The sequence below is a fragment of the Camelus dromedarius genome, chromosome 1 (genome assembly GCF_036321535.1).
Source record: "Camelus dromedarius isolate mCamDro1 chromosome 1, mCamDro1.pat, whole genome shotgun sequence".
Lineage (NCBI taxonomy): Eukaryota > Metazoa > Chordata > Mammalia > Artiodactyla > Camelidae > Camelus > Camelus dromedarius.
In genome coordinates this window covers 83,851,316-83,878,442 of record NC_087436.1, presented here as the reverse complement: position 1 = coordinate 83,878,442, position 27,127 = coordinate 83,851,316, and the positions used below count along the sequence as shown (strand labels likewise).

The 27,127-nt window shown below is 41.8% G+C and overlaps 1 protein-coding gene across 1 annotated transcript in view; it reads left to right on the top strand.

Moving 5' to 3' along the window:
• The window catches only part of GPRIN3 (GPRIN family member 3), a 62,282-nt gene extending 36,635 nt beyond the window's left edge, over positions 1-25,647 (top strand). Inside the window, exon 2 of the mRNA XM_031434015.2 lies at positions 22,942-25,647. Coding sequence (XP_031289875.1) covers positions 23,056-25,404 — 2,349 coding nt within the window. The 5' untranslated portion in view covers positions 22,942-23,055 and the 3' untranslated portion in view covers positions 25,405-25,647. The remainder of the gene's footprint in view (positions 1-22,941) is intronic.
• Positions 25,648-27,127: the final 1,480 nt, after the last annotated feature.

Here is a 27,127-nt window from a genome sequence, read left to right as displayed (position 1 = left end):
TCTATAATTAAGAAAGATTGTATTAAAAATTGACTTAGAATGTCATTAGTAAAACTGTAATAATTTAGTTAAATATTCTGAAAGGGACCTAAAGATCAGTGCATATTTGCACTTATATGTGGAATCTAAAAGACAAAACAAATGTAACAAAAAGAAACAGACAAATACAGAGAACAAAGTGGTGGCTGCCCTCTTAGGGGAGAGGCGGTCAGGGGATGGGTGGAATAGGTGAAGAGAATTAAGAGGTTCAAACTACCAGTTCTAAAATAAATAAGTCATAGCAATGTAATGTACAGCACAGAGAATGTAGCCAATAATATTGCAATAACTTTGTATGGTGTGTAAGCTATAAAAATGATCAAATCACTGTTGTATTCCTGAAACTAATACAATATTGTAAGTCAACTATATGGCAATAAAATCAATTGATTTTTTAAAAGATCAGTGTATACACAGTTGGTAGAATAAATAAGGGTAGTAAAAATTACATAAAATACAATTACACATGATTATGCCTGGTGCATAGTAGATGATCACTAAATATATATGAAAGAATGTTGGTAATTCATTGTTAGTATCCCAAAAAAACTCTATTACTTGTTATATGGCAGATGGACAAGATAGCTTGAGACAGGTCATCCTGTTTATCCCTGTTCTACTAATTTAAGTCAGAATTTCCTGGAATTTGAGGTCTCTTAAGACAGGTAAGGCTCACAGATCCTTCCCTTGAAATTAAGTCTGCCTGGCCTAGGTTACTTGTAGACATTACTTGTTATGGAACTGAGAGCGCCACATGAAGCTGACCCACTGTTAAGATCAGTTAGGCAGATCGGGGGTTTGTTTTTCTTTTTTTCTTTATGAAATGTGTTGGCAAATATTAACCAGTGATTAGGATCCCAGATTGCATTACGGTGACGACATTACAGTCCGTCACTACTGGTGACGTGGACAAGGAGGCAAACAAAGGTCTGTTTCATTAAGGAAGAAATAAATAACAGCCGAGGAAGGGGTTGCACAATCATTTTTTTCTGCAGCTCTTTGCAGGGCTGGCAGGAAATGAGTGAGGAGGAAGGAGGGCTGCATTTGCCTCCTCCTTCAGGAGTGGACACAATTATCCCCATGTCAGCCCAGGCAACAGAGCTGCCAGAGCGGATCTTATCCAACTGTCCGCAAATCCGAATCTGTTCCGAAGAAGGGAGGAGAGCTACCCTTTTGTCTTTTATCTCTGAATTCCTTTTTTTTCTGTTGATTCCAAGGTACTCAAATACAACCTAAGGTCAAAGAAAATACTAACCCCATACAGCACTGAGTGGATGCTGGCTCTGGGCAGGGAGGATGCTATTACTTTATTATGGGTGAGAAGATCTTGAATAGTAAAAGGTAGGCATCACTGGTAAAAATTGAAAAGTAGGTATGCAGCTTTTGTTCTGATCCTCAAATTGCAGGGCCAGACCTGCCTGCTATGTGCGCTCTCTTCTCAGACAAAGGCACTGCTTTACTCTTAGGTTAGTTGCTTTCCTCCCCGCCACCCCCACGTGTACACTACACATGCACGTGTGAGCACACACACACGCACACAATTTGCCTGGCCCCTTACTGGAAAATGTAGAAGCCACCAGGACACGGTGCTTGTCAGAGAGGCTGAAGCTCCTCTGGCCACATCTACAGCTCCCATGCCTGTCCTCATGATCTTCAGGAGATTTAAAGCCCAGTTTGTCATGGCTATTGGATTAATGCTATAACCGGGACTATCTGGGACTTGGGAACAAATTTACTAAACTTGCAGAGACATGTAGTGAATTTACCAAATCTTTCTCATTAAGAAAAATAAATGATCCACCAAAAAGATGTGATTCCCTCCCTCTGTCTTATTTTCAACATTTCTAAAGCTCTACGTGTTGGATTCTGTGTTGGACACCAGAGGCCCAAGTGGAACACGTGGCTACCTCTTATTTGGAATTCCAAGTTAAGCTCTCTGTCAATCTTTGGATCACTATAGATACCAACTTGGTAGGTTTTAGTCAGCATTTTTAAGTGGAATGGAATTAAATAGAAATATCAAAAGTATTGTTTTTACTACCATTTTATGTTAGTGGACTAGATAAACAGTTGAATACAAATGTGCCTACTGGGTTGTGAGGTAATTATTTTTTTACACTGGATTGGGTCAAAACAGCTTGAAATCCACTGGTATAGCTAATACATTGACAGAGAAATTCAGTGATATCTTAATTTTCCCACTGAAGCAAAAAACCCATTTACCACAATTGTTTTAAAACAATTAGAAACATGCCATCGGTAAAGTACCAGACAAAATCAGGGGAAATGGAAGTTTGAGTTGAACGCCCGAAGACTAATTGAAAACGTGAAAAGAAAATTTTATTTTTCTAACTCTTAAAGTAGTAAGTGCTGTGACAATCGCGACTACCGTAGTGGTAGGACTGACCGTAACACTCTGAGAGGAGGTTCCTTATATGATTGGCAGAGGTATGTGCAGTGTGGTAAAGCATGACCCGTCTCAATATGCCAACACCAGCTGTTGCCATTTTGTGACTTCACTGCCTTCCCCTTTCCACCTGCTTCCTGCAGTCTCATGTTAAAAACCTAATTTTTACAGCCTTCTCACCAACATGCAGACCCAGTCTCTAGGTCCTTGTTTTCTCCATCATCCTCTCTAAGCAGTTAGAGTTCAAGTCCTGGAAATTCTTCCTTCAAAAGGTGTATTGCATCCAAGTCTTCCTCTTTTCACTTCCCTTCTCACTGCCTCTCCAGACTGCTCTTTTCAGCACCTGTCCATCCTGTCTCCTGCACTCCCTGCAGCATACCCCACATATCCCGTGTACTGCCGACTGGTCTTTGATGCTGCCATTGCTACCCAGTGTGCCTCATTCCTATTTCTAGCACTTTGATGAGCTGAAAAAAAAAATTGAGCTCTGTAAGTCAGCAGTATTGCTTATTAGCTATTTATTGACGTTGGGTGAGTTCATTAAATTTGCTGAGCTTCAGTTTCATCAGCCCTAAAATGTGAGTTAAATGAGCACTACCTCATAGGGTTATTGCAGGTTTGAAATGAGGTGATGTTTCGGCAGTCTTTAGGACGTAAGAACACTAGAGCATAGTAGGTGCTCAATAAAATATGTTTCCACATCATAGCACATCGTTAACTTCTATGGCAGCATGTACATTCTTCAGAACAATACTCAACTTTCCTTAGCCTGACAGACTGTGTTTGTGTTGTCACAGCCTCCTGATTCCCAGGCTCAGCACTGCACCTCTCCTTGAGCACTGGGAATGTTTGCCTTCTCCCTCAATCACCACTTTTACAATGCATTCGTCTCCTTCTCTGCTGCATCACAGTCCAGCTTCTGCATCTTGTTTTCTGTCATTCGCTCGGCCCTTAGCAGTATATGTGATTAATTATTGTTTCTCCAAGGTGTATCTTGATGCATGAGATTTATAGAACAGGTGTCATAGCAAATGAAAAAGTAAAAATGCCAAACGTGGTACAACACACATAAGAAAAAATATGTTTGGAAGATTAAGAAATAGATGAACCATTTGTATTTCCAAACAGTGAGGTCTACATTTGTCTGGCAACTTTGATAAGTTAATTTGATTATAATGAACTGATCTTTGTTTACTTAGCGTCAAAGCAAATTACAGGGAGGCTGACTTACTCACCAGATTTTATATTGACCCCAGAGGTTAGCAATGCGAAGCCACCTTCTTCATCCCTGAGGAGCTGTACTAAGGCCATCAGATAAAGGGAAGCCCTGTATCCCTGTTTCTCCCACTCCTTTTGTCCTTTTTATGGTAAATAAATTTACCACATCTCTTTCCTCACTTCCTTTATACTTTTTTGTGTCACTATGTCTTCTGCTTTGGTAACTTTGAAATAGTAATTAATCAACAGGTTTCAGGTAATATTTCTCCCCAAATGAGAATGAGAGATACCCAAGCTGACTAAGAATAAATAAATACTCAAGATTTCCATGCTGTCAATTGGTTAAATTAAGCTGACAGTTCTAAAACAAGATTTTAAGTGAAAAGGACATGTATTGTCTTGGTTCCTCAAATACTTGACTTAAAGCTTAGTGCAATGAGAACCCTACTGCTACACAAAAATATTCCTGTCTCTCCACAGACATTTTTGAGCACTAATTATGTGTCAGACCACATAATAAGAGATTGGATTCTTTGGTAGTGTCTAATCATTTTCTTGAAAATGAAACGGGAATTGCTGTTGTTCAATCTGTAGTTTGTTTGTTTGTTTTTTTCAACACTTGAGTAGGCTTGAAGAACTGTGTTTTGTCCTGTATGGGAGAATATGGTTCTAAGTAATGGGTATCTTGACCATAATCCAACCAAAATTTCATTTAGATACAATCACCTCTTGTATCGTGCCTGCTGTGGTTAACAATTTCTGTGATAAATTTCCTAGTTGAGAGATTAAGCCTTAGAAATGATTCACTATAAGAAGAGTGGATACAAAGTGCACTAGCCTTTTGGGGGAAGGAAGAGCAAGACCAGGCAGATAGGGTTGTGGAGGGATGGGGTAGACTTTTTAATACAGACCTACTTCCAGAAACGTGCCCTGAAAGAGATGTTTAGTGATACACTATTAGTGAATTGCCCTCTTTTTAATAACTGCTTCACACATGAAGCATGCTAGTCTACTGGAAAAAAAATCATTATTGCTCAGTAGAATACTTAACTAAATTTGTAGAGGAAACCCAGCAGGAAGGGTGAGAAGTAGGAACCACCTATGGTGGTCATCTCTGACAAGTATCATTTGTACCAGAGTATTAAATATTGTCTTAAAAATCAGAAGAAATGTTCCCTTCAAGGAACCAATTACTAACTTAGAAAGGTGTAGAGGGTCCTTCCAGGTGGAAATAAATTTTGCCATCCCACCTTCCTTGAACCGTGATAGCATGTATATAAAGCAAACCTCAAACATGCTTCACCCCTTCCCTCCTTCCGACCCATATCCTTCAGCTCTGCCTTACAGTCATCCAAGAGCTTGTATCAGACTTCACTGATTTTCTTACTGACATAGCCTGTTTCTCACAAGAGGTATAAATATTTAACCACTGTCTCTCTGGGAGAAAAGCATCCCCCGGATTTGTAGTTTGCTGGTTCTGTGGTGTCAGTAGTCCCACCACGGGCCCCCATGGCAAGCTCTGTGCTGTTGCTGATTGCAGAGTTACCGAGTACGGAGGTCAGCTGTGTGCGGCAGCTCCCGCACACTGCTGGTTGTAGACCTGCTATCCCTTCTGTCACCACTTATGTGCCTCACTAGTGGCTCCGGATTTTCTATATAAAAGGGAGTTGCAGGACCTGTGGATTTGGAAAGGGAGGCTGTGTATTAACATGAGATGTTAATTAATGATGAAATGTTTGTTTGGAGTGAGTGAAGGGCATAGACGGCAGTGGAGGAGTAGCTACAGCTCCCCAATTCATGCCATTCACCCACCCTTGGCACAGCCACCCATGAAAAGTCTTCCAGTCCAACCTTGGTCCCTGGTCTTTAATCATCTTGTCAACCTTCCCAACATCCACCCCATCACTGTGATACGAAATCTTGGAGTCATTCTTAATTCCCTCCCTGGCCTTGCTTTCCACATGGCACTGGTCATTAAATGCTGCCAGTGCCACCTGTGCCATGGTTTGCACATCCCTGTTCTCTCTGTAGTCTTTATGTTGACAGCGTTGATGGACTCCTCCCTGCCTTTGTGTGCCAGTAACCCTGTACTTGATCTCCCTACGTATGGATCCTTTTCCACTAGTCAGTGCAATTTGAAATCTGTGTCCTTTGTAAACCAATTGACAAGTTGTCTCACTGGCTTGTTGGAAAAACTCTTGTAGCTTCCTATTGCCTACCGGAAAAAAAACCAAATTCGTTAACAAAGCCATTAAGGCTTTCTGGCCTCACCCGATCTAACATCTCAATAGCCAGTTTTGTGTAACTACATACCAGTATTGGTTGTTTTCCAAATAGCACCCCATCTGGTAAGCCAGGCACCTGCAGGCCTGTACTACCTGATACGCATTTTTAGTGATACCCTGCATGTAAGTTCAGTAGGTTTAACTTCACAGGACAACCCACTCTTCTTTGAATAACTAGTACATTTTCCCAAGTCTGTGTCTTTCTTTTTGTGGATTCCTCTGAATTCCTCCCCTTTGTACAGTTGAAATCTTCCCCGTCATTCAAGGTCTGACTCAAATTCATGTAGCACTTATAGGCATTAAAAAACAGAAAGAAGAGGTAATACTTCTTAAAACAAGAAGTAAGAGCCGTGGCATCGAAATGGCTTAGACTGGAAGCCAGAGACTGACTGGAGCCCAGAGAGGAAGGAATGTCAATGGCCAGTGACGGGTGGTGATAAGCAACTCCTGGCACAGGCGTGTTAATGTTGTGGAACCATAGCCATCACATGCCTCGATGTCAGGGTGACTGCAAACCTTCTAAGGCAGCAACATAGAAGACTACTTCAACTGGGCAGGTTTGTCCCCAGATTCCTTCCTAGGTGCCTAGTGGAGTCTAATTATATACTTGGGACTCATGTTCTGAGCTGGTAAAGAGCTAGTGTAATAACTAAAAACCCCGAGTGTGCATTGAGATAGAACAAGGTCTAGAAGTGCAGCGTTAGAGAGAAACAGCCTTCCCATTTTTATACCATGAATATTCTTAGCAATGGGGAACCCAAGTTTTTCACATGGGTTATGAAATAGGAAACCTCAGGACTATGGAGTTCAGCTTGGCAGTAATCATGTTTCTCCATTCTTATTCTTCCTTACATTTTTTGCTACATTTTACACAGTTGAAATAAGACTACATTTCCAGGGTTTTAAAAGTACAACAGAGTAGAGTTTTAAAGATCACCCTTAATCCTACCATATATTCACTAATATTTTTTTGCATTTCCTTCTAAAATTTTTTCTACCTATGTATTTTCTCTACATATTATATTAGATATAAATTTCTTGCTGCCTATAGCATCACAACTTATTGATAAAACTGATCAAAAAGTAGAGAAAATGAGGAAATATGAAAATGATATGTATGTTCCTAAGATTTTCCTTCCAGTGTAAAACATTTGAATTTGCATCATTCACTAGCTTTTTGATACAGGGTAGATGTTTTCTTTGAGTACAGAATCACTAGTTCTGTATCTTCTTTCTTGTATGAACTCTTAGTGGACTCAATATTCTACTTCAGTTTTGTTAGAGTGAAGCAAAGCATTCCTAATTAAAAAAAGAATGTTAAGTGTTTACAATTATTTTCCCCTTTTACAGCTGTCTCACCCATTCCTAATTTAAAAGCTCCTTTTTTTTCAGCAACCCACCTTTGTCCAGTCTTACCAAAGCATTCAACTTAGTTTCCAAGAAACAAAAACACTTTTGCACTCAAGTTACATCTTTTTTGTGATGTAGTTAAATGATGTGGTGCCAAGAATGAGGGCAACTGGCCTGAGCAAGTTAAGGAAGAGCTGCTGGTTCCAGGTCATCATAGACTGTAAGTGACAGGAGCAGAACCGGGTGGGCCTGCCAGAGAGGGGTCTACCAGCTGCTAAGGTTCCAGGAGTCACAGGCCTCACCAGTACCTCCTACACTGAGACGGGAAAGCTCGGGAGCTGGGTGAAGGTTATTTAGAGAGCTTTCACCATATAACCCGACAGTGAACTTCATTGTTCACAAACACTTGCGAGTCATTTTATTTACTGCCTGAGGCTCGGTTCCCAGAAGTAGAATTATAAGGAAGCTTAGTAGGACTTCAGAAGTGACAGAGAGTGGAAGTCAGAGGACTTGCAGCTTAACAATAGGCTGGCCTGGAGGGACCTCATTGTGCAGGTGACACGTGGGCAAAGACCTGCAGAAGCCCTGTGAGATCCCTCCGCCTGATTTCACTCTCCTCCCCTCCCACTCAGCTCCAGCTGCCCTGCTTAGCTCTTCCCTCTTCCCCTCAGGCTCATGCCTTTGCACTAGTTGTGCCCTCTGCCTGGAGAGCCAAGGATGAGGTAAAAGGGGCAAAGTGTCACTGGTAAAACAGTGAACAAACAGCTACAGGAGACGAGAGCTGGGACCATTGCTTCTGGTTGATGGGACCAGACAAGGTCTTAGGGAGAAATGATATTTCCAAATTGGTTTGCACATTTACCCCTCTTGCTGTCTTCCATTTCTCGTGCATACATCATGAAGTCACTTCTGTCTTCCACTTTGTGCTCTTGGAGGTGGTAGAGTTTAGAATCAGACTCACCTGGATTTGAATTCCAACTTACTGAATGTGCCACTTTGGTGAGTTGGATTTCTCTGAGCCCTAGTTTTCTCATCTGTAAAACAAAGACCGTAATCCTTTTTTGAGGTTTGTTGGAAGAACAAGTTAAGTAACATATAAGGTTTGACAAATGATGAGAGAAGATACCACAGTTTAAAGAGAAATGGATCAGATAGTGAAGGATATTTTTTAAACTGTGCTAAGGAGCAGGTATCTTATTTTGTAGGTAATGGAGAACCATTAAATTATTTTGTGCAGAACAGTGATTTAGAGTATGTTTGTTTTAGAAAGATAACATTAGCAGCAAGTGGAGGGTACAGTTTCAGAATTGGCTAAATGAGACAAGGTAATATGATATCGCACTGTTGTGAGATGATAAATTCAGTTAAGCCTGGTAGTAACAGAAGAGGTGGATTTGATAACTGGCAATGAAAATACATTTTCTAAATTTTATATCTTAACATTTAGTCAATTCTCAAAGTATAAACAAAATAAATAAATGTTTCTTAATCATTTTCTTCGATGTTTTGACCCAGTTTCCTACAGTTTGGCTTCAGGTCATCATGGATTTATTGTTTGAGGGATATATGACTTGAGGACCAACTGCTAGCGCTACCAGGAATAGGAAAGGAAGGGGGAAAAAAAATCAACTGATAAACAGGAGTCAGAGAGTCTGGGAAAAGGAACTTAAGTAAACTTTATTTTGTGGCCCAACAGACATCACTTTAAAAAGCATTTCTCAGCTGTTGACTTTGAGAAATAATCACATCGCCTAGCTTGGAGCCTGTAGATAACCAGGAGGGATAAGGAAATGATGGTTTTGTTTTAACTGGTTGCATTCCGGGCTGATCTCCCCGCGGAGCAAAGAGCAGATAGAAAGAGTGTGGAAAGACAGATCAGCGTAAATCTATCATCACTGACAGAAAAGCACCAGGGTGCAGGCCTGTTCAGTTCTGCCTAGGTGGGGAGCACCAGCTTTTAAATATTTAATTATTTTTGAATAGGTAATACATCCATATAGTTTAAAATTCAAAAAGTACGAAAGGATATAGAATGAAAAATCTTCTACCCATCATATCCCCCAGGCACCCAGGTCCACTCCTCTGATAGTAATTTTGTACTTATCCTTGCAGAGATATTTTATGTACATACAAGTAAAGATATTTGTTTTTCCCTTTTTAGTATAATTGGCAGTGAGACAGGATGAAAGCAGGCAGGGCACAGCCATTCAAGGAATGCTACAGCAATTAACATCAAAATGGTGAAACAGGTCTTGAGGCTCAAGGTGATGAGAGACTTAGCTTCTAGTAGATCTTGAGCGTCATTGTACTCTCATTGTAATGTATTAACGTGGTAAATAACACACTCAGAGGCACCATGGCAGTCCCAAGGCTAGCCACAAAAGGTCAAAGAGTGGGAAATGGCCAATTTCCTGGGAATCCCAGCCCCTTCCCCAGGCTACTTAGCCTGGTCCTTCCACTTATTAGCATATGAAGCCACCAAGCCCATAAAAACTAGCAACAAAACTAGGCACCTCGAGGCTCGCTCTCGCTCTCGCGTGCTCTCTCTCTCTCTCTCTCTTTCTCTTCGGAGGCTGCCCACATTCTGTCTATGGAATGTGTACCTACTTTTAATCTGAGCACCCAACCCCAACACCTCGTGGCCTTTCTCTTGCCTTTCCATATATCTCTCTGAATAAATCTACTCAACTGTGGCTCGCTCTTGAATTCTTCCCTGCACGAAGCCAAGGACCCACACTTGTTGGGCACATCCCAGGGGCTCAACTGAAGCCTGGGACATGGCCCTTCTCGTGCCCCACATCTGTTTTCCTGCATCAGTAGCATAGTAAACATACTGCTCTAGATCTTGGGGTTTTTTTAAACTATCAATGTGTTTTGCTTGCTTTTTTTTTTGTCATTTTACTTACCAGTATATTTTGGAGACTCTTCCGTATCAATACATGAAGAGTTTCATTATTACTAGATTTGGCTGTTAATATACCATTGTATTGAAGCACTATCGTATATAGCTGGAGTAAGTTCAGAGTCTCTCACATCAAGTCACAGGTAGTCGTTCTAAAGACGTTTCTTTCTATTCAAGGTGAATATGTTCATCTCCCAGATTAGTGGTTCTCACCTGGGGACAGTTTTGCCTTCCAGAGACATTTGGCAATGCCTGGAGACATTTTTTTATCATCACCACTGGGAGGTAGAGGTGTTGCTGGAATGTCGTGGGTAGACGTCTGAGATACTGCAAAACCTGATGTGCACAGGATGGTCCCTCCCTCTTTCTCTCTCCACAGAGAGTTATCTGGTCCAAAATGTCCACAGTGCAGAGGGGAGAAAATCCACCCTGTGTCTACCTCCTCTCAGTCATAATACATACATCTTACAAAGCCACGGGTCCTTGACTCTGTGATCTCAGGTCAAAGCCAAGTAAAATAACGAGTGCGCCATGGTTCCACGGTACTCTTGGTTTTTGTTTCTTTTACATTTATATTATATTAAAATTAATGATTTATAGGAACTGTGAGCTCCTCAAAGACATGAATGTACCTTATTTTTATTTGTATCCTGAATATCTGGTGCAAAGAAGACACTCAGCTTATTAAATGAATGAGTGGATGTTAAGAGTACTTTCTGATTGTCTCAGTGTGACTTAAGGGATTATTTTTAATTACAGACCTTTTTTTTTTTCCACTCTTACTTGCTCCACCTTTCTCTTAATTTCAAATGTCCAGTTTTCTTTTGACTTAGGTATTTTTTTCTAGCCTACAGAAGAACTGTACCAGGAAGTGTCAATTGGACAAGAAACATGGGCCATCCCCCTGACTTAAACTTACAGAAAGTGTACTTTATTACCACAGCGTTTGTCACTGAATTATATACTGTCTTGCTCATTTATAGCTTCTGATTGAATCTGTCTTGTCTCCTCAAATGGATTGAAATCTCCTTAGGGGCAAAAATCATTAAAACTTTAAGGATCTCGTGAGACCTGACTTAGCACTTTACAGACTATAGAGCAGGAGAGTGACAGGTTGTTTGATTTCCTTTCTCTTTTCTTTAATTACAACTCAGAGCACACTCAGAGCACACCCAGAGCACGTTCTGACCTCAGCAGAGAAACTATTCAAAGATGCTCTCTGACACTGGGGTCCTTAGGCACAGCAGAACGGCCAGGTGCCGGGCCCTGAGAGATGGATCTCCTTGCTAAATCGGGTCTCCCGCTGCCTGGGTTCTCTAGGGGTCCAGAGCCAGGCTGACCAGCTCCGTGCACACTCCCGTTTTCACATCTGTGTCCATCACCGCAAACGCTGCCACCAGACACCTCCGCATGGTTCACCAGGATTGAAGGCCGCAGGGTCAGGGCCAGAGGAGAGACTCCTCCCAGTGTCTGACCTGAGCTAAAAGCAGAAATCACTAGTCAGCTTTAATGGGTCTCCGCTTAGCGCCCACTTTAGACCCACACACATGGGGGAGGCACTGTGCCAAAAGGAAGCAGGTGGAGCAGAGGCTGGGTTTTAGGAGAGGCCCCTGGTGTGGGTCGGGGAAGTTCTCAGCGAGAGGATGGGGAGAGGCATTGGATCAGCAAGGTCAGGGAGAACTAGGCAAGGACAAGAAAACTTGTTTGTAAGGCTGAGTGGCGCTAAATATATCTTGCAGAAAATTGGGACGTGGGGCAGCTTTGATCCTATCTAACAGGAGTTTAAAATGCAAATGCAAAAAAATGCAAATGCGGAACTGCTAGGTTGATTTCTAATAGCTGGTTGTTTAACTACCATTTAGCCCTGAGATCCCTGTTGCCTTCTCTTTGCAATTAAAATAAACTTGCAGTTGAAGTCCTTCAAAGCCAAGTTGCAAGAGGAAAACATTCAGATCTGAGCATCTATCAGGCAAACCAAGTAAATGGTAAGAGACAGCTTGATGAGGGAAGGTAAAAAAAGAAAACGAAACTTAAAAATTTTAATCATCTTTTCCCTTGAAGTGTTCAAGTTTAAAAACATACATTTTAAGGCATTTTTTTAAACAGCCAGTTTGATATTTAGCTATGAATTATCTCCACAGGCAGGAAAGTGGAGCTGTTGAAGGGTTAATTTTTGAAGGTTACTAAGACCTGAGTCTTGATTTTGCTGAGACAGAACCCAAAAGTTCACATTTCCCACCTTGTTAGGCGATAGTGAGACCCCTAAATTGGGAGGCCCACCAAAGTGTGGCTCCTTGCCTGCTGGCTGGGAAGAATTCACAGCTGAGGCAGAGGGACAGAGCAGAAACTGCTTTTATTTCTCAAAAGAGGAAAGGGAAGGAAAGTGCTGGAGCAAGGAGAAGGAAAGAAAAGCGCTTGAGCATGGAAGAGGCACTCAAGCAGGTAGCCGTCAGCCAAGATGGGCTGTAGGGACAGCTCCGGCCCGGGTCGGGCCGCGTAGACTTCTGCGGAAGGCTTCTGCCATCATGTCCTTCATCACTGTGCTGGAGCCAATCAGCCCTTGTTGGAATCTTTCAGTCCTTGTATGGACTTTCCCAGTCGTTCTCCTGGTAGTCGTCAACTGCCATGGCCCTGTTGGGTGTGTCACTTAGCATGTTAATACATTACAGTGAGCATATCACGAGGCTCAGGGTCCACTGGAAGTCACCTCCTCCACCATCTTGGACTGGGTTCTAACCAGCTCTTATTTCTTCTCTGCAATTGCCTCCTGAGACTCAGATAAAAATAATTGGTTTCTATTTGAGGGAGAGGCAGAGGTGTGATTCTGGGGGCAACAGCCTTGGTAACAAAAACGATGGTTGCTTTTAATCAGAATGCCAGCAGTCTGGTGGACCTAGCATCCCCCCTAAAAAAGGCCTCCAAGGATTCTGTTCAGCCATGAAAGTTTTAAAGGGAAATGAAGGAATAATCTCAGTTAATTGTTGAGATAGGTGGTCAGAGTCGTTGCCATCCCCCAGTGCCTGCAGGCTTGTCCTAATCACCTGTTTTAACCTGATCTTCTAGGACTCAGGGAGGCCTGGAGACTTCAGCTTTTCTATAAACAAGAGGTAGGGGTTGAGGGTGGGTGTGGGGACAGGGTCCTGCCCCCTTTCAACATTATCGAAAAAGAATAGAGCTCATTATTGTGTTTATTTTCAAGTTGGATCAAACTTTCCTCTTCAAATGATAGTCTTTGGGCAGGGGTTTGGGAGAAAATATAGTCAACTTTTCAAGTGTTGGACCATTTAAGGTAGACTTTCTATAAATAGATTGCATAGTTTTTGCCTTCTTAGGCAAATGATGCCAAAATAATATTTTTAAAGTAATAATAATAATTCATGGTGGTGTATCTGTTATCCTCCACAAACCACGCAGGGTATTTCACTTAAACTCTGTAACAACTCTTTGAGGTAGGTAAATTCCATTTTGTGACATTTTTCCGATGCCTTAGACAAGAGGACATTAATGAGCAGTCCTGGAAGGGTTTCCAGACAGGACCCCCCTAAAATTATCTGCAGACAGGCATGTGTGTGTGTACGTTGTGTGTTTCTAGAGAGTCCGCAGTTTTTACCAGCTTCTCAGAAGCTGGTAAGTTGGATTAATCGTTAAGAAAAGTAGGAACTTCTGTGTTGCCTAGTCTACCTCTATTAGCTTGAACTAGGACAGTGGTTTCGAGACTATGTTTTCTGAGTTTCCTCTTGTTTCTCTTATTGTCTGATGATGCTTCTTGCCCAGGTCGTTGGGTTTGCCTCCAGAAAAAATGCTCATCTCTCGCCTGTGTAAAGTTAGTTAACAACGTGGACTCTGAGCCAGATGGTCTGGATTGAAACCTGGTCTCTCCCACTTACTGCTTGCATGAACTTGCCTCAGTTTCCAGCTCTGCAAAGTGGAACTCAGAGTAGGACCAACCTCCTAGAGTTGTTCTGAGGGTTAAATAAGCTCACACAAAAAATAAGTTCACACAGTGTTTGGAATATCGAAAGCGATACGTAAGTGCTTGCTGTACTGTAGGATTCTAATCGGGTGTGAATTTAGAAGCCATCTGTTCAAACTGTATTTGACAAAAGAGGGAAGATATATTGGGGGTCGTCGTGCTTCTTAAAGCCCTTTTATACTTCTTAGTTTTTGCCCCGCCCTGCTTACCATGGAATTCAATGAGATAACAAGCCATGCATATGTTTTTCTAAAACGCTGTGGAACACAAGACGAACTGAAGAGGGTAGAGATGTCGCTCATTTCTCATGAGCCTTTATTAAAGGAGCCATTATACCTGAAGGTCCACCTGTCATGGTTGGTGTCACCAAGCAACACAGCCCTTCTGATTTGCTTTAGACGCAGTTCGAAGGGAAGAACCAATTTTTCATCTGGTACCTTTGAAGAGTGCATTTGAGGCAGCTGTTAGTGCGAGGGTATGATTTTTTTTTAAAGAAAAGAAGGCTCTGCTCTTCCTAGCCTGTGGGTGTTTCCTGGGATTGAATCACCGCTCCTTAAAAATGTGCACTGGCAGGCTCTGCAGGGTTCAGAATCCAAATGATCTAGGCAAAGGTTCCCGATTAAAGCGAGCAAATAAAATCGGATTGAATAAGATGCCAGCTGACATTTTTTTCTTTATCCTTTGCGTGAGGATGAAATAGTCTCTTTACCTCTCACCTACCGGTCCTCTAAGGGTCTTTTTATCTCCCTCTGAAGGCTGAAAGCTGCTGTCAGATGGGTGGAGGCAGGGACGCCAAGGTCCCTATAACATTTTCCTAATGTCACTAAAGAGATTTGATGGCCTCCTGGAGCCCTTGTTCTAGCCGTGCGGCCGTTCTGAAGTGGGCAGAGGTCATTGCTGCCCACAGAATGATCGCCGTGACCAGCAGGATATCGGCACCTTCCTGGTCCAAGACTGCCAGGTCTCTCCATTCTTCCGTCTAATGCTCTTCCCACCAGAGCAGCTTTGGAGCCACAAAGGGCTGAGATTCCCTGCTGCTTGTCTTATTAAGCGTGGGTGTCTGTTATGAAAATAGGCAGTGTTTGGCAGAGCAGTGGAACCCACTCTTTTCAGAATGAGTGGTGGCAGTGGCAGCTTTCAGCAAGCCAGGCTTTTCATAAAGTGACCAGTGGTGAATGTCATTGTAGTCGGTGTTAGTACCATCCAGGCTGCTGCTTAGTTGCAAACCATTTACGAAAAGAAGTTTCCCTCTCCTCTGAAGATAGATGGATAGATTGATCGATAGATAGATAGATACTTTCTCTTTCTTTCTTTCCATTTTCTTTCCAGAGTTACAGATAAAAGGAAGCGGCATAGAAGGGGCCCAGGCATTCCCATTCACTACAATTCAGTTCAACAGGAATTCAATGTACTCAGCCTTGAGTAAGTTACTTAGTCTCTGGACCTCAGTTTCCTTCATTGTAAAATGTCAGTAAGGTCTTCCCTGCAGATTTGCTGTATGGCTGGAACAAGGCTTTAAATCTTAGTTCAATTTTAAGGGCAGAGCACCAAGGGGACCTGCTATCATGAGTCCAGTTCCCATCAGACTTAAAGACAGACTCACCTAGAGATGCCATTAGCTTCTGTGTGATTCATGCCCGCTTCAGAAAGAAGTCAAAATGCTCCAGAGAGTCTTATAAGAAAACCCGTATTTGCTGGTGCTGATGAGATGATAAGGACTCCTTCCTTGACCAAACTTTAATCGGGCTCTTCTGAGCCCACTTCTTAATTAGGCCTCAGTCCTGGGCTTCCGTGTCTGTCCTTGCAGAGTCCAGTTTTAGCAAGAATCCTACTAAGCCAGTGTAGAGAGAATATTCCCACCCATGGTATCTGATCATTCTCAGTTTCCAATCAAATTCTTCATCCTTCACCGTCTCCCAGTTAATACCTGATCACCTGACCTACCTTCAGCAACACTCCCCCATTCATGCCATCTCTTCTTAATAATTCTGCATCCACTGACCACCCCTCCCCCTACAAACCCACTCCTTGCTTATAAATCCCACTTGTTCTTGTTGAATTTGGGGCTGAGCTCGGTCTCTCTCTCCTCCTGCCATAGGATTGACACCTATTGCAATAGTCCTGAATAAAGTCTTCCTTATCATTTTAACAAGTGTCAGAATAATTTTTTTCTCCAACACAGATCAAAATTTAAAATTGAGGTTCTTTTAAAGAGGCTAACACTTATATGGTGTTTAACAGGTGCCGAGGCACTATTTGTTCTAAATGCTAAGTCTGTTCCTCACAGCATCCCAATGAGGCTGTGTACTGTTACTATTATCCTCAATTTATGTATTAAACTGGGGCTTTGAGAGGTTAACTTACTTGCCTAAGCACACAAACCTAGAGCTAGGTAGTGAAACTCATATTCTAATCCAGGGATTCTTGCCCCAGGGTCCATGTTCTTTTTTTTTTTTTTTAACATTTTTTTATTGATTTATAATCATTTTACAATGTTGTGTCAAATTCCAGTGTACAGCACAATTTTTCTGTTATACATGACCATATATATATTCATTGTCACATTTTTTTCTCTGTGAGCTACCATAAGATCTTGTATATATTTCCCCATGCTATACAGTATAATCTTGTTTATCTAGTCTACAATTTTGAAATCCCAGTCTATCTCTTCCCACCCCCTGCCCCCTTGGCAACCACAAGTTTGTATTCTATGTCTGTGAGTCTATTTCTGTTTTGTATTTATGCTTTGTTTGTTTGTTTGTTTTTTAGATTCCACATATGAGCAATCTCATATGGTATTTTTCTTTCTCTTTCTGGCTTACTTCACTTAGAATGACATTCTCCACGAGCATCCATGTTGCTGCAAATGGCGTTATGTTGTCGGTTTTTATGGTTGAGTAGTATTCCATTGTATAAATATACCACCGCTTCTTTATCCAGTCATCTGTTGATGGACATTTAGGCTCTTTCCATGTCTTGGATATTGTAAATAATGCTGCTATGAACATTAGGGTGCAGGTGTCATTTTGGAGTAGGGTTCCTTCTGGATATATGCCCAGGAGTGGGATTCCTGGGTCATATGGTAAGTGTATTCCTAGTCTTTTGAGGAATCTCCATACTGTTTTCCACAGTGGCTGCACCAAACTGCATTCCCACCAGCAGTGAAGGAGGGTTCCCTTTTCTTCACAGCCTCTCCGGCATTTGTCATTTGTGGATTTTTGAATGATGGCCATTCTGACTGGTGTGAGGTGATACCTCATTGTAGTTTTGATTTGCATTTCTCTGATATTTAGTGATATTGAGCATTTTTTCATGTGTCTATTGATCATTTGTATGTCTTCCTTGGAGCATTGCTTGTTTAGGTCTTCTGTCCATTTTTGGATTGGGTTGTTTATTTTTTTCTTATTGAGTCGTATGAGCTGCTTATATATTCTGGAGATCAAGCCTTTGTCAGTTTTATTTGCAAAAATTTTCTCCCATTCCGTAAGTTGTCTTTTTGTTTTACTTATGGTTTCCTTTGCTGTGCAGAAGCTGGTAAGTTTCACTAGGTCCCATTTGTTTATTCTTGCTCTTATTTCTTCTAGGAGAAAATTTATGAGATGTATGTCAGATAATGTTTTGCCTATATTTTCCTCTAGGAGGTTTATTGTATCTTGTCTTATGTTTAAGTCTTTGATCCATTTTGAGTTTATTTTTGTGTATGGTGTAAGGGAGTGTTCTAGCTTCATTGTTTTACATGCCGCTGTCCAGTTTTCCCAATACCATTTGCTGAAGAGCCTGTCTTTATTCCATTGTATATTCTTGCCTCCTTTGTCGAAGATGAGTTGACCAAAAGTTTGTGGGTTCATTTCTGGGCTCTCTATTCTGTTCCATTAGTCTATATGTCTGTTTTTGTACCAATACCATGCTGTCTTGATGACTGTAGCTCTATAGTATTGTCTGAAGTCTGGGAGAGTTATTCGTCCAGCCTCTTTCTTTCTCTTCAGTAATGCTTTGGCAATTCTAGGTCTTTGATGGTTCCATATAAATTTTATTATGATTTGCTCTAGTTCCGTGAAATATGTCCTGGGTTGCCCCAGGGTCCATGTTCTTAAACACAGTGCTGAACTGCCCTCAGCAAACTAAAAGTTAGGTTGAGAAGTCTACTGTGTCAGCACTCTTAGAATAAAGCTCTCAAACTTAGCTGCCCATAGGAACCCAAGTGAGTAAGGTAAACAAGGAGGGTAAGTGAGGGCTGGGGGTTCTGGGTTCTGGAGTGTCCCTGCCTTCTAGAGGGATGGCCCTTATCAGCACCATGTAATGTTGCCATCTGGAAATGGATACTTTCTGAGGTGTTTTTTTTTTTTTTTTTAAGAGAAGCAAGAGAAATCTGGATTTTTACGAAAGATCTTTTTAATTCAAAGGACAAGGAAAGAAAAGAGAGGGAAGAGGGGAAAGAGAAGAAGAGAGGGGGAAAGAGAAAGGGAAAGGAGAGCAGAGAAGGGAAAAACCACACAGGACACACACACACACCTGCAGAAGGAATTCATTCAGTCTGTGGACCACTTGTTTGCAACCTCACTTTCAGAGGTTATTAAATCTTACCACAATGGACTCCTGTTGATTTTAAAGATTTTTACTCCTCACTCTAAACCATCAAGTAATTACATTTTTTAAATGACCTATTTGTCTAACCTATTAGAGACTATGGATTTCCATTATTTGGTTGGAGAAGAGTAGGGGTAATCGGGGAGGAGGGTTGTTTCTGAGCTTAGGCAGTCTCTCCTGGGCTCGTGGAAATGCTGTGACAATTACAATAGCAGATCTTTTCAGAGTAGTGTTGATTTTCTGTCTACCCATGAATCAAGAGATTTTGAATTACAAGCGTATCCAAGCAATCAGGGCTTTTCTTCTTGATTCTTGAATTGATGGATAATTTATCCTCTGTTAACAAAGCAAACAAAAGAAAACATCCTTTCAAAGGTGAACTAGTACCATCAGCTCTCTGTGGGAAATGGAGATAAATTCTGACTTCTGAGAGTTTTATGAAGTCCCTCAGCTTTTCTAAGTCTTTCAACTTTCGGTTGCTGAACTTTGAGTTGTTCATGTTTTACAGTCCTTTCTAGAAAGCCAGATTTCTTGGCTCCAGCCATATAACACAGAGATGTTCTTTACTCCTGAATTTATGAGACCTTCCACCTTTTTTGTAGCAGATGTCCAATGTGCTTGTTTTCAATGGTCTAAATCTGGATTACAGATACATAAAGTCTCATAAATGAGATACAATCATTTACTTACTTCCAAAAATAGCACTCTTTTAAATTGTGTTTTCAATAATATTTCATGTCATAGGTTGAAATTTTGTATTATTTTGAAGTTTGGCAGGGCTTAATAATGGCCATTTTTGGAGGGAAATGGGATCAATTAACACCTTTTTATGCACAAGACCCTGCACTGTGTCCTGCAGAGTGAACAAAAAAGAATCAATAAGCTTGTCCCCTTCCCTCCTGGGGCTGAAGTACTTTTGGAGAAATCAGGCATTAACACAAGTAGCAACCGTACATAAAAAGCACAATTCAAGGGACACAGAGGACCATAGCTGTAGGATTTTAAAGAGAGAGAGAGACTTTATGACCTGAAAGGCCTTAGAAGGCCTTCAGGAAGGATACGGGGTTTAAGTGGGGCTTTGAAGAATGGGTAGGCTTTTTGAGGGTGAGGAGGGCAGAGGGTGGCACTAAAGGTATTATAGAGACAGAGGCAAAAGAGGGAGAGGAAAGATGGGCTTGGGCACAACAAATGATTGCAACAGAAGACTCCAGAAAAGAAGAAATGGAACATAAACCTGGGGAATGATTTGTATGAACAAAAAGCAGTCAAAACCCAGGATGGGAAAAAATTTAACCCATTAATATGAATAATGAAGTTAGAAGGAAGAGCTGGTTCAGGGAAGAAGATAAGTTGGATTTATTGTTAGATTTCTTATGATATAGATCAACCAAATAACATTGAACCAAAATATCAAATTCTTTCTTTCAAAATCTTGGCCCAACCACATTTGCCTTTGTCTACAATTTTGACCCTTAAGCCAGAGTTAAGATGGTGCTGTTTGACTTATTATCCATCACATGCAAAGAAATAGGATCTTTGAATTTTGGAGCTGGAATGGTCCTTAGAAATCATATAATTTATTTTGCCAGTAAGTTAATGTGGGGTGCAGAAAGATTAAATGATTAGCATAAGGTCAGAGAGTCTATGAGCAATAGAGGTGAAATTAAAATAGTCATCTACTAATTTCTGAATCATTGTTTGATCCATATCACATAAAGTCTGGTTATCCTGTCTAAAAAATGTTTATGTATAAACACATATAAGTAAATTTTCATATATACTTTAAAAAATTCAGATATAGTTTTTAAAATTCAAAATTTTCATACCTTTGGAAACTTCTATCTCTTTTTCCATAGTTCCGAGTCCTTACACTCCCTCCATTTACCACCTGCTATGTGTCATTATATATATTTTTAGAATTTATATACTCACACACAAGCATATCTTTACACACGCACACACATAACACATATGTAGTGTTTTAGATCATTGTTTTACAAAAATAAAAACATATATATTCTTTTCTGTTCCTTGATTTATTCTCCCAGCAATACCTTGGGGAAATTTCTCCCAAGTGAAAAGTTCTAGCCTACTTAATTGGGTTTTTACTTTGTTTTGTTTTTAATTTTTTAATACAATTTTTCAAGGTTATGTTCCATTTACAGTTAGTACAAAATATTGGCTACATTCCCCATGTTATACAATATGTCCTTGAAGCCTGTCTCACACCCAGTGTTTGTACCTCCCACTCCCCCACCCCTATATGGCCCCTCCCTCACTCCCCACTGGTAACCAACCACTAGTTTGTTCTCTATATCTGAATCTGCCCCTTTTTTGTTATATCACTAGTTTGTTATATTTTTTAGATTCCACGTGTAAGTGATACATAGTATTTGTCTTTCTCTGTCTGACTTACTTCACTTAGCATAATGCCCTCCAAGCCCATCCATGTTGCTGTGTATGGAAAAATTCCGTTCTTTTTTATGCTGAGTAGTATTCCATTGTATAGATATACCACATCTTTATGCATTCATCTTTCGATGAACACTTAGGTTGCTTCCATATCTTGGCAGTTGTAAATAATGCTGCTATGAACACTGGGGTGTGTGTATCTTTTTTGAATTAGTGGTTTTGTTTTTGCAGATACCTACCCAGTAGGAGAATTGCTGGATCATTTGGTAAATCTATTTTTAGTTTTTTGAGGAACCTCCATACTGTTTTCCATAGTGGCTGCACCAATTTACATTTGTACCAACAGTGTATGAGGTGTCCCTTTTCTCCACATCCTCACCAACATTTGCTATTTGTGTTCTTCTTGGTGATAGCCATTCTGACAGGTATGAGGCAATATCTCACTGTGGTTTTAATTATTTTAATTGTTGCATAATGCTTCACAGGGGAGCTATATCATGATTTATTCTGCCATTCCCCTATTTATAGAGCAGTTTGTTTTAAGTCTCCAAATAGTACTTCAATAAACATGTATCTACATATGCTGCTATTTTATTTCTATTGATAAGATCACTGGGTCAAGGACATATGTATTTTTAGTTTTAGAAGCTAACCTACTTCCCTAAGAAAGCTACAACTATACACATTTGCACATAGAATTAAAAATACTTCCTTTCACTAGGTTTCCCCAGACCATGGTGTTATAACTTTTTTTTTTAAAGTTTTTGCAAGTGCTATTGGTATAGAGTAAAATCTCATTGTTACTTTATTTGCATTTCTTTGACTACAAATGAATTTGATCATCTTTTCATAAGGTTGTTGGCTGTTGGATTTCCTCTTTTGCAAACTATGCTTTCATATTCTTTATCCATTTTTCCAATGGATTATTTTGTCTCCTTGTAAATTTTTAAGAGCTTCTGCTGTGTTACAGTTATGTCCTATAGGGATGCAAACATTTTTTCCAGTCATTTGTATTTGTTCATATTATCTTTTGCCATGCAAAAGTTTTGTAATTTTTCTAGTCATCTATGTTGATGTTTTTTCTCTTATAGTTTTTGTATTTTCTGCTTTGCCCCCAAAAAAACCTTACCCACTCTGCTCCTAGATTATATTTATGATCCTAGATTTTCTTAACAGGATTTTTAACTTAATTATTTGTTTTACAGTTTAACCTTTAATCTCTCTAAATCCATCTGAATTTGATTTTTCAAATTGGTGTAAGATAAAGATCTAGTTTTCTTTTCTTCTGGATGAATAGATAGTTTGCCAACCCCTTATATTAAAGAATTCATCCTTTTGCCACTACACTGAAATGCCTCTTTTGTCATATAGTAAATCCTCATTTATATCTGGATCTGTTTCTAGATATTCTATTCCACATATCTGTTTAGGCCTATTTCAGTACTTACTGATTTGATTACAGTAGCTTGATAGGACTTTCTGATATCTGGTAAATCTGATTACCCAAATGATTTTTGAGGCAGTTATCGAGTGTGTAGGTAAACACATTAAAAACCTATCTGCTGGACAGCAATGGGATGCAAACGGAACTAATATATCAAAATGTACTTGTATAATCAAAAGAATTTTTCCAAAATTTTTCTTCCCAAGATCTATTTCTATGGGAAGAAAAGGTTTGATGTTCTTATGAGATCTTAAACAGGTGACAACAAGTTTCACATCCTCAAATTCTGTTCTCTATTAATGGTGCTGTTTCCTTGATTCCCAGGTTGGCCCTGCAGCGGAATTGTCCTTGACGGTGTCTTCACTCTGAGCTACAACTGCATCCCAGTGGAAGCACTGCTCAGGGGAGCGCTCTGAGGTTTTCCTAAAGGGAAATTCCATGGGGACTGTACCTGACCCTCTGAGATCAGCTAAAACTTCCCTGATTGAAGCTTCTGGAAAAGAAGAGGATTTAGGAGAGGTGCGGGCGGCCTCACCTCAGCCTCGACCAGCCCTCCTGTGTGAGAACACCAATGGCCTTTCCAGCACTCCTGCAGAGCCAGCCTTCGGCCCCAGGACAGCAGCTGAGGCCCTGATGCAGGCTGGTGAGCATGAGACCACCCAGCCCGCCATGTCTTCTCCTGGCGTTGTCCGTGAAGTGGGGAAAACATCTCCCACACTCAACTCTCCTGGTGATACCCAGCTGCCGGGGAGCAGGGAGCCCACAGCACCAGCCCCATGTTCTGCAGCAGAAAAGGATCTTACACACGCAACATTTACCATGCCAGCTAATCAGCACGCCCACCCGGCCATCCCAGGCGACCAGCCCAATGCTGGCCTCTACTCAGGACCTGAAGATACCCTGGTGAAATCACAGAGAACTTCAGATGTAGAGCCACCCGAGAAGTCAAGTTGTCCTGTGGGGGACACCTGTGGTGGCAATAAAGATCAAGTGTCCTGTGATTTTCCATCTCGAGAAACAACCCAGGGAATGGTGCAAGCTGCAGACACAGCAGCCAGAGTGTTCGGTAACACATCCACTTCTGTAGGTGGACCTGAAGGGGAAAGGCAGCAAGCTGTTTGCGATTCCCAGACAAGGTCCTGTGACTCTCCTGCGAGAGATGATGGATGTTCCGGGAACATACTACAGTCTGCCTCCACCTCAGACACCCAGGCTGTGACTTCAGGGACACCTCAACCATCCCACCTCCCTAGCAAAGGGTCAACGTTTCCTTCAGATCCGGAGAAGGTGCCACTGCCAGCACATGCTCTGGTGTCAAGGTTCAAAGAAGTGGGCACGATGACCAGCCAGGCTGAAAAGGAGGTCGAGGAAGCTCCCCCCAGGGCTCAGCAAGATGCCGAGGTGCAGGCAGTGGCCAGTGTCGAGAGCAGAGCCGTGTCCACCAGCCCCAGCATCCTCACTGCGTTCTTAAAGGAAGCCCCTGCTCAGGAGCAGTTCGAACCAGAGCAGCTGTGTGTCATCTCCCATGGCAGCGGCCGCGTGAGCCACACGTGGGAGCTGACTGACCACACCCATGGGCCCCAGCAGGTGGCTCAGAGCCTGGGCATCACGCCAGAGGTGCACATCCAGGCGGCTGCAGCAGTTTCTACAGCTTCCCAAGGGGAAAGGGAATCAGTGAACCCACCAGGCGAAGTCCTTATGACCCCAGCAGTCAACGTGGCATCCAGTAACGCTCAGGATACGTGTAAAGAAAATGGGAGGTCAGCAGGAAAGACCCTAGCAAGGGAAGGGCTCTCCTCTAAGCAGCTTTCAGGTGCTAGTTCTACCTCCCTGAAAGCTGGCCCCAGTGACCAGACCTCTGTCAGCACAGGACGTCCAGCTGGAACAAGCCATGGGTTAGGGGCATGTGAAATGCAGCCATCTGAGTTTGCTGTGGAAACCACAGATGGCCACAGAGCAGACCCGGATTACCAACTCTCCAGCTCTTGTGGCCCCACCAGCAAAGCTGACCAGTCTGGGAGCTTAGATCTCACCAACCAAGGGAATGCAAGAGAGAGGAAGCGTGTGTCTCCTCACGTCGTGGAAGAGCAGGAATCCTCTGGCATCGATATTCTGGATGCAAAGGGAAGGGCAGAGGCCAAAAGCCTACTTCTCAACCCGAAATCTCAAGAAAGTGGAGGCACAGCATCAGCCGCCAGTCCCACCCCCTCTCCAGTCAGAAAGAGTCAGGAGGGCACCGGAGAAGAAAACAGACAGACCAAGACAGCCACCAGCCTAAGCCTGCCCTCCGATTCCCTGGGGGAGTCCAGTCCGGGTTCTGGCAAGAGGACCCCTTCTCGCTCGGTCAAAGCCAGCCCCCGCCGGGCCAGCCGGGTCAGTGAGTTCCTCAAGGAGCTGAACGTGACAGCAGCCGCCGCTCAGGTGGGACTCACTCCAGGAGAGAAGAAAAAGCAGCTCAGTGCTGACTCCAAGCTCCAGTTGAAACAGTCCAAGCGTGTCAGGGACGTCGTGTGGGACGAGCAGGGCATGACCTGGGAGGTGTACGGCGCTTCCCTGGACCCGGAATCCCTGGGCATCGCCATCCAGAACCACCTACAAAGACAAATCAGGGAACACGAGAAATTAATCAAAGCTCAAAGCAGCCAGACCCGGAGATCCATCTCCTCAGATACTTCTTCCAATAAAAAGCTCAAAGGCAGGCAGCACAGTGTTTTCCAGTCCCTGCTGCAGAACTTTCGACGCCCCAACTGCTGCGTCCGCCCCGCCCCTTCCTCTGTGTTAGACTGAAAAGGAAAACAGCTGCAGGGAGCCCTTGCATGGGGTCTTCATAGGTGTCCGTCTGTCAAAGCTTACTTGTTTTTTTCCTGAGAGACCAGGAAGAGAAAGCAAGTGTTAACTCCAGGAAATTGCTGTGAAGGCTAGTGGGGTCCCTTGCTGGAGTCTTCATTAAAAAAAAAACAAAAACACATCATTTCAATTGGAAAGAAAGAAAACAAGCACGCTTCACTGAAGGTTTACAACTGTAATTAAGAGGAAATAGTATTCACTGTTTTTTTAATATGCTGTTGCTTACAGAACTATCATTATCATTACATATGTATCATTTTGTATAACTGCCTCAATTTATCACACTATGGTATTTCCATTAAAATCTCAGCTTTATATTAAAAATAGCAAAAATACTGTTACACTTTTTGGTCCATTGCAGTGAGAATGCTGTTACCCCACAAAATTTAAGTAGTTGATAAGAACTATCATATAAAAAATTGAAACAAATTTGACTCCTTAGGCCAGAAGATAATAAGTAAAAGCATTTAAATGCATAAAATACCAAATATGAAGTCATATTTGTAAACATCTGCAGATAACCCTTTTTATAAACCTTGTTATACCTGTTAATAAATATAAGAAAGTTATATTAGGAAAAAAAATTAGTGAAGCATTTGACTATGAATATTGCCCACATAAAACATGAATTTATATATGCACCTTTTCCTGCCCTGAAGGCAAGTTTCATCTCTGTGATTGTGACTAGACTAAATTCATATTTCCTTACCCTAGAGAAAGTACATGTGACTGAATTCTTGGAGAGAGTCATCAGGTTATTGATAATACTCAATTTTATGTTGTACAGGTGTTCTCCAATGACATTCTACTGAGAGCGTCACGGTTCGGGTAAGGAATTATAAATAGCCAATTACCAAACACTCTATTTTTAGGTGTTAAAGAAAAAGAAAAGAAAGCCTCCTGAATAACAAAACAACACATATGAGACTCCTGTAACCAGGATGGAGTTTGTGTTTTTGTTTGACTTGGTTCAGTAGCTTCTAGTAGAAAGTGTGGTCCACACCGATTAGAACATGAGCTTCCTCGCTGTTTTTGTACGTAGACTAATATCATCTTATTGCTTGAGTCTAATCTACGATAAAATGGTAACCTCTGTAAGCCTATTGATTTCAAGAGAAAAACGTCATAAAATACCACCCTTCAAACCCAGTAAAAGAAGCCACCTTTACTGAAACACGTTTTTGAGCTTTGGGTGGGCTTGGTCCTTGAGAACATAGGCACCTGTCTGAGCTGAGCCCTCACCTGTCTCCTTAAGAGGAGTGTATTCCTAGGGCTTATGAGTGTCCTGCAGGGCACTGGGCTGGAACGACCAAGAGTGGCTTGAGTTGGGGTGACGGACAAGAGGGGAGAGAGTGAGGGCCCGAAAGGGCTTCCCCTCCTGGACTCGTGGTAGGGAGGTTGCTGGTTTCCACCTCGCATTTAGAGAGTCACTGTTGGTTGGAGGGGCGCTGGTTGCTTTCTCTAATCTCATTGCCCTCGATGAGCCAGAAAAGAGTATCTGGCTGTGTGTTCTCTCTCCAGAGATTCAGAAATGCCATTTGGGCAGTAAATTCACAGTTTCTCTTTTGGCTTTTTTGCTTTTTCATTTTAATTCTCTATTGCAGATTCTGAACATTATGGAGGGGAGGAATCATACCTAAACTTTAACACCACAAGTACACTG